The sequence below is a fragment of the Chrysochloris asiatica genome, unplaced genomic scaffold (genome assembly GCF_000296735.1).
Source record: "Chrysochloris asiatica unplaced genomic scaffold, ChrAsi1.0 scaffold00150, whole genome shotgun sequence".
Classification (NCBI taxonomy): Eukaryota; Metazoa; Chordata; class Mammalia; order Afrosoricida; family Chrysochloridae; genus Chrysochloris; species Chrysochloris asiatica.
The window spans coordinates 4,228,391-4,241,233 of record NW_006408668.1 but is presented as its reverse complement, the minus strand read 5'-3'; the positions used below and the strand labels follow the sequence as shown (position 1 = coordinate 4,241,233).

Below are 12,843 nucleotides of genomic sequence, written 5' to 3'. Positions count from 1 at the left end.
TTTTTTTTAATACATAAAAGTAGAAAGGAGGAAATGAAAACCAAAGCTATAGAAAAAAACCCATCCATATTGGACTCCTGGCAGGGCAGGACCTCAACAAAACAGAACATCTGTGAGACTTCTTCCTTATCTTTTGCCTTAGTCCTCTTCTCTCCATCCACCACCTGGCCCAGCCCACTGACAGCACCTGAACAGCTCACAGGGCTGCAGACTGTGAAGGGTAAGACATGGCTTTCCCTGAAAGTGGGGGCTTTGGGAAGCTACAGGAGCCCCTAAGAGTGTCTCAACTGATCAGAGACAGATAGGGGGCAAGGCAGGGCTTGGGGAAAGTCAAGTAAATGAAAAGGCCTGGGCAATCCCAGTAAGGGCACAAGGAGAATAGGAGGAAAAGGGGTGAACCCCGGGGAGGAGGGATCAAAGAAGGTCTGCAAAACCAGATGCTGGAAAAAAAACAAACAAACCAGATGCTGGAGAGCTCAAAACCAGCCAGACAACAAGGGCTCACCGATAAGGACACCTGCCCTGAGGCCCCCACTGATCCCCTGAAGAGCTGATAACATGGAAAAGAAATTCACTGAGTTTTCCTGCAGGATTCTCAGAAAGCAAAACATTAAGACCCACAGAGATACAGTAAAGCCCATCACTAAACAGCAGGATACACTTTTCCCTCCCCTGCATCCACAACTTCAGAAGAGACATTCTCTGCTTAGAAACTGCAGGACTAGTGCCCCTCCACTCCCTCCATGGAGTCCTGGAGTAGCACAAATGGTTATGTGCTCGACTACTAACAGACAGGTTGGCAGTTCAAACCCACCCAGAGGCATCTCAGAAGGCAGATCTGGCGATCTGTTTCTCAAGTTCACAGCCAAGAAACACCCTACAGAGAGAGCACAGTTCTATTCTGCACTTTGGGTTCGCGATGAGCCAGAATCAAGAAACAATCACATCCCTCCCTGCGTTCTCCCTCTAGGAAGCCCCTCTCCCTTCATCACCTCCTGGATTTCACTTCAGGATCCCTGGTCAAGATGCTTTTCGTTTGTCCTCATCTGCAAAATGTGAGGGCAGGACTAGGTGACCTCCTGAGTCTTCCCAGCTCTAACTTTCATGATTTGGATCCTATCCCCACTGCATGCAAAAGGAGACCGGAGCTGTGCTCCCATCTGCACCCCAAGTTCCCCTGGAGTGAGCAGAAGCAGCAATCAGGACTAATCAATCATCAGAGGACTCCCTGCACTCCTGACCCAAAAGCCACCTTTCTAAAGCTGGTATCTGGGAAGGGAAGTAAAGACATATCATCATCATCATCAACAACAAAAAAATACCCAGGAGTATTCCAGCACGTCCTATTGTGCCCTCAGCATGAAGAGACTGTTTTCTTAAACTCTAAAACATGGACTCTCTTGGCAGAAATTCAAGTTGACTGAGTCATTACCTGTTTATATCCAAAGGCTCAGTTTCCATGACAAAAAGCTACAAATGAGAACTAGCACTAGATCAGTGGGGACTGCTATGCCTTTCACTTGGGGAGGGGTCACTCCAAGGGCCGTGACCAGGGAGACGCACTGCGGACCAGAGTTGTGCTGTCTTGGGCTCAGATCAGCGGCACCTCATAGTTCTACCACAGCCCACCACACAACCTCGTTTTGTTCTTTTCTCCTTTCTAATCATTTTCAGGGTGAGCCAAGCAGCCTTGTAGAATCCACCTGAATTCTGGAATGCCCATGAAAACTGACACCATATGTGTTTTCTCTTCCCAAACAGAAGGCTTTACCAGGACCGTAGTGACGGCTACCAACTTGGATCATCTTCTTCATTCCTTGTTTTTATCCCAAACCAAAAATGCCGTATCTAGAAACAAAGTACTGGTAGGGGACAGGAAACTGGCGAGGGATTACCTGAAACCCCAATGGCCATGAGGCTGACCTAGACTTACAGAAGCTGGGGTGGGGGGGAGCCTTCAAAGAGTTCATGGAAAAATGGAATGAAAAGATAATAAATTTTCCCCACAAACTCTTTGAAGTCTCCTCGTACAAGACTATTAACTAATCTTACATTCCTCCAACAATGCTCTGGCAACCACATACACAACGCAAACACTTACACACACCAAGTTAAAGAGTTAGAAGCTTTCAGTGGTGGTTTACATAAGCTCTTTAACAACCGAGACTTATTTCTTCTAGTCTTAAAAATTATACATATATATACTTCCCCCCCCCGCCATTCTGAACAGGTATTTGTAAAGTGGGTTGAAAATATGGTAGTGTGTGGCTCCCATTCGCCTGTATTATTTTCCCTTTGGAAGAAGGTGTCCATACAGGGAGCCTGGCACTAAGAGTGACACTGTACATATACACTAGAAGTCAGATGACCAAAAGATGGCACCTCAAGTGCTTTCTTTCATAAGAGAATGACGAGTGTCCCCAGCTACCAAGAGACTGTCATAGTCTCAGAGATACAAAGCCATGTGAAATTCCTTGGAATTTCTCAAAAAAACCCCACAAAAAACAAAAAAAAATCAAGAGCATTTGTTTGTCTTACTTGTGATTACAGGTGGTGTTTACAATTTATGTAAATAGCAGGAAGTCTCGAATTCTTTTAAATGCATGAAAACCCTACCATTAGGGGATCGCTATTTAGAAAGACATTCTAAACTTCTCTAGAAGTCCATAGAAGACGATCGATGTTTAAGAGATAATCAAAATCTACTGCTGCTGAGTTGATTCTGACTCATAACTTCCCTATCTGGCAGAGCAGAGCTACCCTGTGGGGTTTCCAAAGCTATAATCTTTATGGAAAGTTTGGTGAATGCTAACTGCAGATCGCTTAACCACTGTGACACCAGGACGTCTTTAAGAAATAGTAAATCACTTTTTTTTTTTTAAGAAAAGACTTTCTTTGTAGTTACTGAACACTCGACTTCGGAGCTAATGATGGAACTTATTGTTAGGTCATCCAGTCCAGATACAGGAAACAAATGCTCAGAAGAATAATGAGATACTACTAAAGATGAGGCTTTCTGCTCCTGGAAAGATTTATAGCCTCAGAAACCCCATGCAGGGTTCACTATGAGTCAGAATAGACTCCACGGTACTTAACAACAACTGATGGCCATGCAGACTTTCTGACACAACAGTGCTAAACTGGAGTTCTGGTGTGGCGCTGGGGGTTAATGCGCTGGACTGCAAAGGTCTGTTTGAACCACAAGTTCGGTGGTGCAAGCTCACCAGCCGCTCCATGGAAACCCTATACAAGGTTGCTAGGGATCAGAACCGACTCAATGGCACTTAACAAGTGCTAAACTGGCTCAGAAGCAGAAGTGTAACACCTATGTTTTATCACAGTGTTGGATATTTTCATGAATTTTTTTATCAAGAATAAGACAGATGAGCTATTAGAAATTAGCTTAATAAGAAAAATGAGTGACTTGCAATAATGAAATAGCAGTAATTCTGTGACTATACCTAAAAGCATTCAACTAGCACAGACGTTTATTGTTAAACTTGTTTTTCAAAGGTTACCTTTGTGTCCGTTTTGCAGCCACCCAGCTATAAGCTACAAAGCCAAAGATCCCAGTCTCGTGCAAACATTCCCGTCGGTCTTCAGACAATAAAGCTGAACTTTACCTCCTTATAGTGACATTCAGTCAACTACCTGACAAGCTTCCACGACTAGGATCAATTTGGAACAAATGCACAATAAAGAACATTGACACACAACTTAAAGGCAAGGCTATCACGGCTCCTGGAGTCCTGGGGTGGCGCTGCGGGATAATGTGCTAGACTGCAAAGTTGGTTTGAACCACCAGGTCGGCTGTTTAAGCTCACCAGGCAATCCTTGGAAATCCTATACAGAGTCGCTATGAGTAGGAACTGACATGACAGCACTTAACAACAACAACGTATGACTTAAGGTGTGGTACAGTAGGACCAACACTGGACTGTGAGCCACAAAAGGTCAGCAGTTGAAACCCACCAGCTACTGCTTGGAAACCCAGTATAGTGTCGCTAACCAAAAGGTGGGCTGTTTGAACTCATACTAGAGTCTCTAGCGAGAAAGATGAGGCAGTCTGCTTCTATAAAGATTGTTGTTGTTAAGTGCCCTCAAGTCTTTTCTGACTTACAGTGACCCTGGGTAAAATTTTTGAAGAGTAGCTGGGGGATTTGAACCGCCAACCTTGAAGTTCAAAAAGACCTTGTGGTCAAGTGCTGTAGAGATTACAGCCTTGGAATCTATGGGGCAGTTCTGCTCTGTCCTGCAAGGTCGCTATGACTTGGAAGCAACTTAATGGAAATGAGTTTGGTTTTTGCATCAAGGAAAAGATCAATCATCGTTTCCAACTATTTCATCTCTGTCAAGGTTAATAACATAGGAAAAGCTGTATTATGCAAAAGGAAACTTAAATCGAGTACATGAAACTAAAGGTGAGGAGGCACAGATGGTGAGTGGGGAGGAACGCCCGGCCGCTGAAGTTCTTACCTCTTGGTGATCTGGCTTGGTTCCTGCAAATCAGGGTCCAAGTCAAAGACCTCATTGTCCAGCAGCCTTCGGAGAGTCACGTCTGCCAGTTGTTCCATTATCTTGAACACCTCATCGAGGTTCAGGAACATGGAGAAGTCACGTTCCTTACTCTGGGTGGTGATTCGGATTGTATCCGTCAGAAAGACATTGGATGTTCTTTCTAACTTCTGGATATCAACCCAAGGGACAATGAGTTTAACTATAATACAAAAAAGACACATTTTACCCTAAAATGTGAGTCAAACTGAAGGGTATCAGCAAACTGCTCAAGGCTTTCCTTATACCAAAATGCACATGCCTTTTCAACCATAGAGCCGTCTCTGTCAGAAACACAACCTGTCTTCTAAAGATTGTCTTACACACCTAAGACCAAGCTGCAGGACACCACACAGTTACAAGGTATATCAGCTTGTAATATCACGTTAATATATAAACTTTCTCAGGAATCTTTAAGCTTAAACATCATGTTACAAGTTTCTTAATCCAGATGGAATAGAGAAAAGAGCAGCAGTAGCATCAGAAAATAACAACTATGTGAACCACGTGGCCAAACCAGCAGTCTGAGGAGACGTTCCCTCAGGAGCAGCAGAAAGCGCTCCCTGTTGTGGGGGGCTTCAACGGCAGTGGGAGAAGATTGTGGAGATTATGGAGAAGTGAGGAGATTGACTGTCTCATAAATGATGAGCATACAATTCAAGGGAGACATGAAGAGAATGAAGTCTTTCTCCCATTCTCTTGGGCAGAGAAACATTTTAACGTGTACGGAAAGGTGATTCAGTATGATGGCTATGACCAGTTTGAATTCTCTCATAGCTATTCCAAAATCTATGCTCAGAGTGCCCCTAACCACCCCGACGGTGTGTTTATGTCCTTTGAAGGCTACAACATGGAAGACCGAGAGAGTCAAGTGCCTAAGTGGAGTTGAAGGTGTACCACTATCTACACAATGGGGACCTCAAGGTTATTTCTATCCAATCCAGACTGCACAGTATGGGTTAAGTCATTCCAACAAGAATCTAACTGAGAAGTCCCTCACGTAGAGCTGTATGAAACAGCAGAAGACAAGGACAAAAACAGCAAGCCTAATGATTGGACTGTGCCAAAGGGCTGTTTCATGGCCATCGTGGCTGCTAAGTCTAGATTCACCAATGTTAAAACAGTTCATTGCTCCCGAAACCAGTGATGGTGTGTCTCTACAACTGGGGAGCACAAATGATTTTATTATTTCATTTGATCTCAAGTTCCTGACAAATGGGAGTGTGTCTGTGGTCCTAGAGACCACTAAAAAGAATCTGGTCTTCACTGTCCATTATGTGTCCAACACCCAGCTCATTGCTTTTAAGGACAGAGACATTTACTATGGCATTGGATCCAGAATGGCATGGAGCACAGTTACCAGGGGCTTGGTCACAGACCTCAGGAAAGGAGGAGGTCTTTCCAACACAAAAGCTGTCAAGCCAACCAAAATAATGCCCAAGAAGGTGGTTAAGTTAATTGCAAAAGGGAAAGGATTCCTCGACAACATTACCATCTCTACCACAGCCGCACATGGCGTATTCTTCACTGCCAGTGATTGGCTGATAAGGAACCAGGAAGAGAAAGGTGGCTGGTCAATCATGGTGACCCAGAAGTTAAGAGAAGGGTTCAAGTCTTTAGAGCCAGGGTGGTACTCTTCAATGGCCCAAGGGAAAGCCATTTCTACACTACTCAGGGCCTACTATTAACAAAAGACCACATATTCTTCAATTCAGCTTTAAGGGCAACGACCCCTTTTTACAAATTTCTATCAGAGAAACATGAGAGTTAAGGCTGTGTTTATGAATAAATATGACTGATATGAAGAGTACCCAACCACACCTAGCCCTTTTGTTTTAAATGGCTTCATGTATTCTTTAACTGGACTGTATGATTTAAAGGAAACTGCAGGGGAAAAACTCAAGAAAGAAGCAAGGACTCTGTATGAGCATGGCATGGAGTCCCTGAAAGCCATGTTCCCCTTGTACGACACTGGCTCAGGAACTATCTACGACCTCCGTCACTTCATGTTCGGCATCAAGCCCAACCTAGCTCACTGGGACTACCACACCACCCACATCAACCAACTGCAGTTCCTCAGTACCCTCCATGAGTACCCAATCTTCAAAGAATTTGTCAAGAGATGGAAAAGCTACCTGAAAGGCAGCAGGGCAATGCACAACTAGAGCTCACACCAAGAGCATCGCTCAGCCTGTTCTACATAGACGCTATGGGGCGCTCTCCCAGCGCAGCTACTTCCAAGGTTGGGTCCTGGGTGTTTGTGGAAGACAGCACAGTGACAGGTGATCCTTACAACCAGTCTTCCGAGACAGCTGCATTCCGTGGTTTGGATGTGTAGACATGCAGGGGCATTAGAGCAGAAAAGCGTTCCGTCAGTGGACTGAATGCAGGTTTGTGCCCCTTTGCCCTGTCACTCTGTGGGCCCACAGTTGTCCCAGTCTCTCCCAGTTGGGGAAAGATAATGGTGTCGTAGCCAGCTGTCTAGCACTTCCCTGAACACTTAGTGTGAAGCTCTTTTAAAGTGTGACTATTTATGTTTATGCTTGAAAGCAGACTTATGAAAAATTAATGTGCTGTCATCCAGTAAATATGAACATGTAGCCTGGGCAGTGGGCTGGACAACTTGTTTAAAAGATGTTTTCTTTTCTATAAATTAACTTCTTGGGGGCAAAGAACATTTGTTGCACTCATTTGATTTGTTCTTTGTGGGGAGAATTCTGAATGTACGGTCTCCTTTGAAATGTGTGAATTAGAAACATACCAGTGTCCAAAATTCAGTTCTGAAATGAAAACACAACTGGAATGAAACCAGCAAATGAAAAAAAAAAAAAGGTTCTCAACCAGATAAATCCTAGTTTTAAAGAGAGCATTCACAATGTAAGAAGCAAAAAGGGGTATTGTTGTTGTTATGTGCTGCGGAGTTGGTTCCAAATCATAGTGACCCTGTACAGGGTTTCCGAGGCTGTAAATCTTTATGGGAGCAGAAAGCCTCATCTTTCTTCCTCAGAACAGCTGGTAGTTTCGAACTGCCAACCTTGAGGTTAGCAGCCTGATTCGTAACCATATGCTAGGGGGGAAAAAAAAGGAGGAAATAGACATTTTTCTTACTTAGGGAAACCAGCTTAACATTTATACTATGTCAAGTAACAGTTATCTAAGTCTTAGAAGACAGAGTACAAGTTACTCTCATGAAATTTTTAAAGTAATACAGTACTAACAGTACATGTGAAAAGCAAATATTCTATTCTTAGAAATGCTTCCAACACAGAGATAGGTAGTATACAAATGCAGACATATGGGGGTTGGGACAGTCATAAAGCCTTACATTTCACTTGCTGGTTTTATCTAAGAAACACATGTAACAACTTAAAATGGTTAATGGTATCAAATGTTGTTAATGTTGCTAAGTGCCAAGTCAGTTCCGACTCATAGCAACCATATATAGAGATTCTGAGGCTTTTAAGTATTTACAAGAACAGAAAGCCTCATCTTTATTCCATGGAATGGTTGGCAGGATTGAACTGTAGATCTTGTGGTTCACACTCCAGTGCTTATAAGATAGAGCCACTGCCCTCCCAAAGATCAGCAATCCTCTATTTCATATTAAATTTTACCAAGAGCTCTGGTAGCGTAGTGGTTACGAATTGGGCTGCGAACCTTAAGGTCAGCGGTTCAAAACTACCAGCTGCTCCGCGGGAGAAAGATGAGGCTTTCTACTCCCGTAAAGATTTACACCCTCGGAAACCCTGTACAGGGTCACTATGGGTCGGAACCGACTCGATGGCACTTAACAACAACAACAACAACAAAACAAGGTTTAGTGTTAGCAGGGGGAAAAAAATTCCTGTTTAAATGAAGTTGTTGTTAAGTGCTGTTGAGTTGGTTCTAACTCATAGTGACCCTGTGTAAGGGTTCGTGAGGAGCAGCTGGTGGGTTTGAACTGCTGACCTTGTGGCTCAAACTGACCTTTCGGTCAAGTGCTTTCTTCTACAGTGCCACACCAGGACTCTAGGAAATAATTAAGTGGCTTTAATTTCTAACATTTCTTCTCACTTACTTTGCAATAAGGTTTTCAGGGCTTTGATAATTCTGGAAGGCCAAATGTCTACATCAGCCTTGGAAATAAGCTTCTTCAGCTACTTCTGATTATAATCGCATCAAAGTTTTTTTTACACACATACACACCTATTCCACTGACACTGTTAAAATTCATTTACTAAGCATCCACTTTTGAAGAACTCTGCATTGTGTTCATTGAAAGAGAGAAAACAGAGGAGGGGCCTAAGTCTCACCAAAAAAGAAGAGCCAGGAATGGAGTGTGTCCTTTGGGCCCAGGGTCCCCAGGATGAGAACCTCCTAGTCCCAGGAGAAGATCAATGGCAACATGCATGGAGATTGCCAAGGAATGCTGGCCTACAGGTGCTGAAGGGATACAAAAGACTTTTCCCCAGAGCCGATAGAGAGAGAGCCTTCCCTACACTGGCACTCGGAATTCACACTTCTAGCCTTTGGATCTCTTAACGCCCACCATGGTGGACGTTACTGCTACAGCAGCACTATCTGACTAAGACCTCCCCATCCACACCCCCCAAGTTAGACTGCGATGCTCCTCTCCTCTTCTCACCTAGCTTTCACACCTTGGAATCCCACTGCCTAACACCTGTCACTGGGTCATCGTAACGAGAGTTAATGCCCAAATCTCATGTAGACACAAGTGAAGGATTCCCCTCCTATAAGCAATTGTTTTGTCTGTCTATTTTTCCAAGGAGCAGTAAGGAGTGACCTTCATGACTAGAGATTTCCAGCCGTCTCCCATGTTAAGAAAGAGGAATACATTCTATTTCTTTAGAAATAGTTGGTCGTTAATTAGAATGCTGTGTTTTGAAAGCAACATACAGTAGTAGTAAAACTTTAGCTCATATGGCTACTTCAGCAGCAATGTGAAGTCAACTACACAGAAATGGAAAGCCGTCAAGAAGAATTCTAACAAATCAAACCTCCTCATTGTAGGAGTGGAGTTCCTGGGTGGTACAAACAGTTAAGTGCTCAGCTACTAAAACGAAAGTTTAGCAGTTCAAATCCACCCGGAGGCACCTGGGAAGACAGGCCTGCTGGTCCGTTTCCTATAGGTCACAGCCTTGACAATGCTACAGTGCAGCTTTACTCTGCATACATGGGGTCGCCACAACTCATCTTTAAAATCGTTGCAGAAGCAGAAAGCCTCCTCTTTCTCCCACAGAGCAGTTGGTGGGCCTAAACTATAGACTTTGGACCTTGTGGTTCACAGTCCAGTGGTTATTGTATGGAGCCACTGTGCTTCCAAGTAGGAGTAGTAGTAATAATCGCAGTAAACACACACACACAGAGAGGAGGAGAGTCCTGATGGACTGCAAGGTTGGTTTGGACCCACAACATCGACGATTCAAACTCACCAGCCACTCCTCGGAAACCCTATACAGGGTCGCTATGAGTCAGCATTGACTTGATGGCATTTAACAACAACACAACTATATATAGAGAAAGTCCTGGTGTGGCACTGTAGGATAAGCACTGGACCACAAGGTCAGTTTGAACCACAAGATCAGAGGTTCAAACTTACCAGCCATTCCTTGGAAACCCTACAAAGGATCGTTATGAGTAGGAAACGGCTAGACGGCACTTAACAACACAGAAATCATTTGGAAGTTAACCAAGGATGTCAACCTATCATCACCTTAACTATTTATTCTTTTGTTGTTTAGCTTTTCATACTGATGCCTTTCCTTGGGACCAGATGCTAAGCACCTTGAGGGCTGCCTTTATCTGTGAGGGACCAACCCACTCCTGAGCCCCTGCGAGCCTCCACTTACGTTCCTTGCCCAGGAAGAAGGAGTAGAAGCAGAGATGGTTGATGCTGAGATAGAGCCAGCCTTGGCGGGGCACTCTGCCCTTCCAACAGCAGCAGGAGTAGTAGGTGACTAACTTCTCTGCCTCCGGGAAATTAAACCTGGCCTCGAATTTCACCAGGGCTTCTCGGAACTTCTCAGGGTCCTCTTCCTGCTCTGCAAGTTTGCTGCTTGTCTCCTCTGCAATCAGAGCCTGACAACAGAAAGACAACAGCCTCTGTTATGTATAGAAATGCACTCCCTTAAACACAGGAGCCCTGGTAGCATATGGTTAAGAGCTCACCTGCTAATCAAAAGGTGGGCAATTTGAACCCACCAGCCATGCTGTGGACAACAGATGTGGCAGTCTTCTCCGGTAAAGATTCACAGACTAGGAAGCTCTCTGGGGCATTCCTACTCTGTTTTGTAGGGTCACTGTGAGTCAGAATGAATTCCATGGCAGTGGGTTTGGTTAGGATTTGGTATACCTGTGGATGTCATCCCATTTGGGAAAGAGTTTTCTTTGGTATGCTAATAAGGTTATTTTTTTGTTGTGCTAATAATACAAGTATAGTCACTTTTGAGATATAAAAAGAGCAGACTAGACACAAAAATACTGAAAGTACCATGGTCTGCCAGAAGAACAAACAAATCTGTCTTAGAAGAAGTGTAACCACAATGTTTCTTGGAAGTTGACTTTGTCTCTTGTACTTCGGACATGTTGTCAAGAGGGACTAGGCCCTGGAGAAGGGCATCATCATGTTTGATAAAGGGTCAGTGAAAAATAGGAAGACATCCAAGAGATGGACCGACACAGTGGCAGCCAACAATGGGCTCAAACGTAAGAATAACTGTGAGGATGGTGCAGGATGGGGAGTGTTCTGTTATACATAATAAGGTCAGTAGGAATCAGAGCAACGCAACAGCTCTAACAACAGAGCCAGACAGATGCCAAGATCCTGGAGGAACCGAGGAACCGAAGCTGGAAGAGACAAGGTTCTTGCCCAGAGACAACAGAGAGCCGTCCCCTATGGCTGGTTCACTCTGATTTGGAGTTTTAGCATCCTCAACTGTGAGAAAAATATAGTTCTGTTTGTTAAACCCGCCCTCTTGTGGTACTTCTGTCAGAGCAGCACTGAGAGACTCAGACTGCTCCTTTGTTCTGTGAGAAGGGCAAAGGGAAGGCAGGAAGCTAGAAGGGGTGGCAAGTTTTAAAACAGACTCCCACAAGGACAGAAATGGCTCACTTATATGGCCACTTCATCTGGAAACACAGCCTCAGTGTTTCTGTAAAAGAATGGAACTGGGAGTCAGAACACCCATGGAAGATCTCACTCAATCAGTTACAAGCCATGAGACTTTGGGCAAATCACTAGACTTCTTAGCCTATTAAACTTTAGTGCTGTCAAGTCGGTTCCAACTCATAGCGACCCTGTATAAGGTTTCTAAGGAATGACTGGTGGGTTTGAACAGCTGAGCCTGGCATTCGTTCCAGTACATTATCCTGTAAGAGAGCTTCAATTCTAAAGCACTTTGTTTGTGGGAGGCTGTGGTCTACAACAGGAGCCTTAACTCCACAGTTTGAGTCTTGACATAGGTTCAGACTTCATTTGAGTTATTTCCCCAATACCAGTCGGCTTTTAAACCAGCAATGTGGCTATGCTTAGGCAAATCTAGGCAAGTCCAAGATAAGGCAGCTTGCCCTCAGGGAACATGCCTGGGCATATTTTTAATGATTTACTGAAAATAGCCAATTGTATGTTATCTGATTTAAGTTAAAGGTGGAGGTCCTGGCATTGTCCTAGTATCATCTTGTAAGTATGACTCAGGTCACGTAATCATAATCAGACCTTGACCATTATGTAGACAGGGAATTAAAGCCCCAGAACCAGTCTTGTAACCTTTGAGACGAAGTTATGTATGTACCCCAGTCATTGTCCTTTCCTTGTTTCTGCAGTCCTACCTGTGACAGTGATGTTCTGACCTGCCACCAATCATGATCCTGTGATAACTTCCTTTGTTCTTTACAGCATATAGTGACTGTCTCTCAGCAGATTCCATCGGCCTCTGTCCTGGGTACGTGCTGCTGACAGTTTACAGGCTGACAGATGAGTGCCTTTTTTTTTCGGTCTTTATTCCTTTTAAGGCTTCATAAAAGGGTCTCTATATGTGGCGCTGTGGGTTAATGAACCAGACTTCAAAGCCGTTTTGAACTGCATGGTCGGTGGTTCAAGCTTACCAGCTGTTCCTCGGAAACCCTATACAGGGACGCTATTGGTCGGAATTGACTCGACAGCATTTAACAACAACAAAAACATAGCATAGTGGTTATGAATCGGGCTGAAAACCGCTAAGGTCAACAGTTCAAAACTACCAGCTGGAGAAAGATGAGGCGTTCTGCGCCCGTAAAGATTTATAGCCTCGG

At 44.2% G+C, this 12,843-nt stretch overlaps 1 protein-coding gene and 1 pseudogene across 1 annotated transcript in view; one reads left to right on the top strand and one right to left on the bottom strand.

Annotated features, from left to right (window-relative positions):
• Positions 1–12,843, bottom strand: part of TBC1D8 (TBC1 domain family, member 8 (with GRAM domain)) — a 156,595-nt gene that overhangs the window by 54,377 nt on the left and 89,375 nt on the right. The window contains exons 4-5 of the mRNA XM_006870738.1: positions 10,404–10,632; positions 4,477–4,717 (exon numbers count right to left, since the gene is read on the bottom strand). Coding sequence (XP_006870800.1) covers positions 4,477–4,717; positions 10,404–10,632 — 470 coding nt within the window. The remainder of the gene's footprint in view (positions 1–4,476; positions 4,718–10,403; positions 10,633–12,843) is intronic.
• Positions 4,807–6,719, top strand: LOC102811279 (annotated as a pseudogene).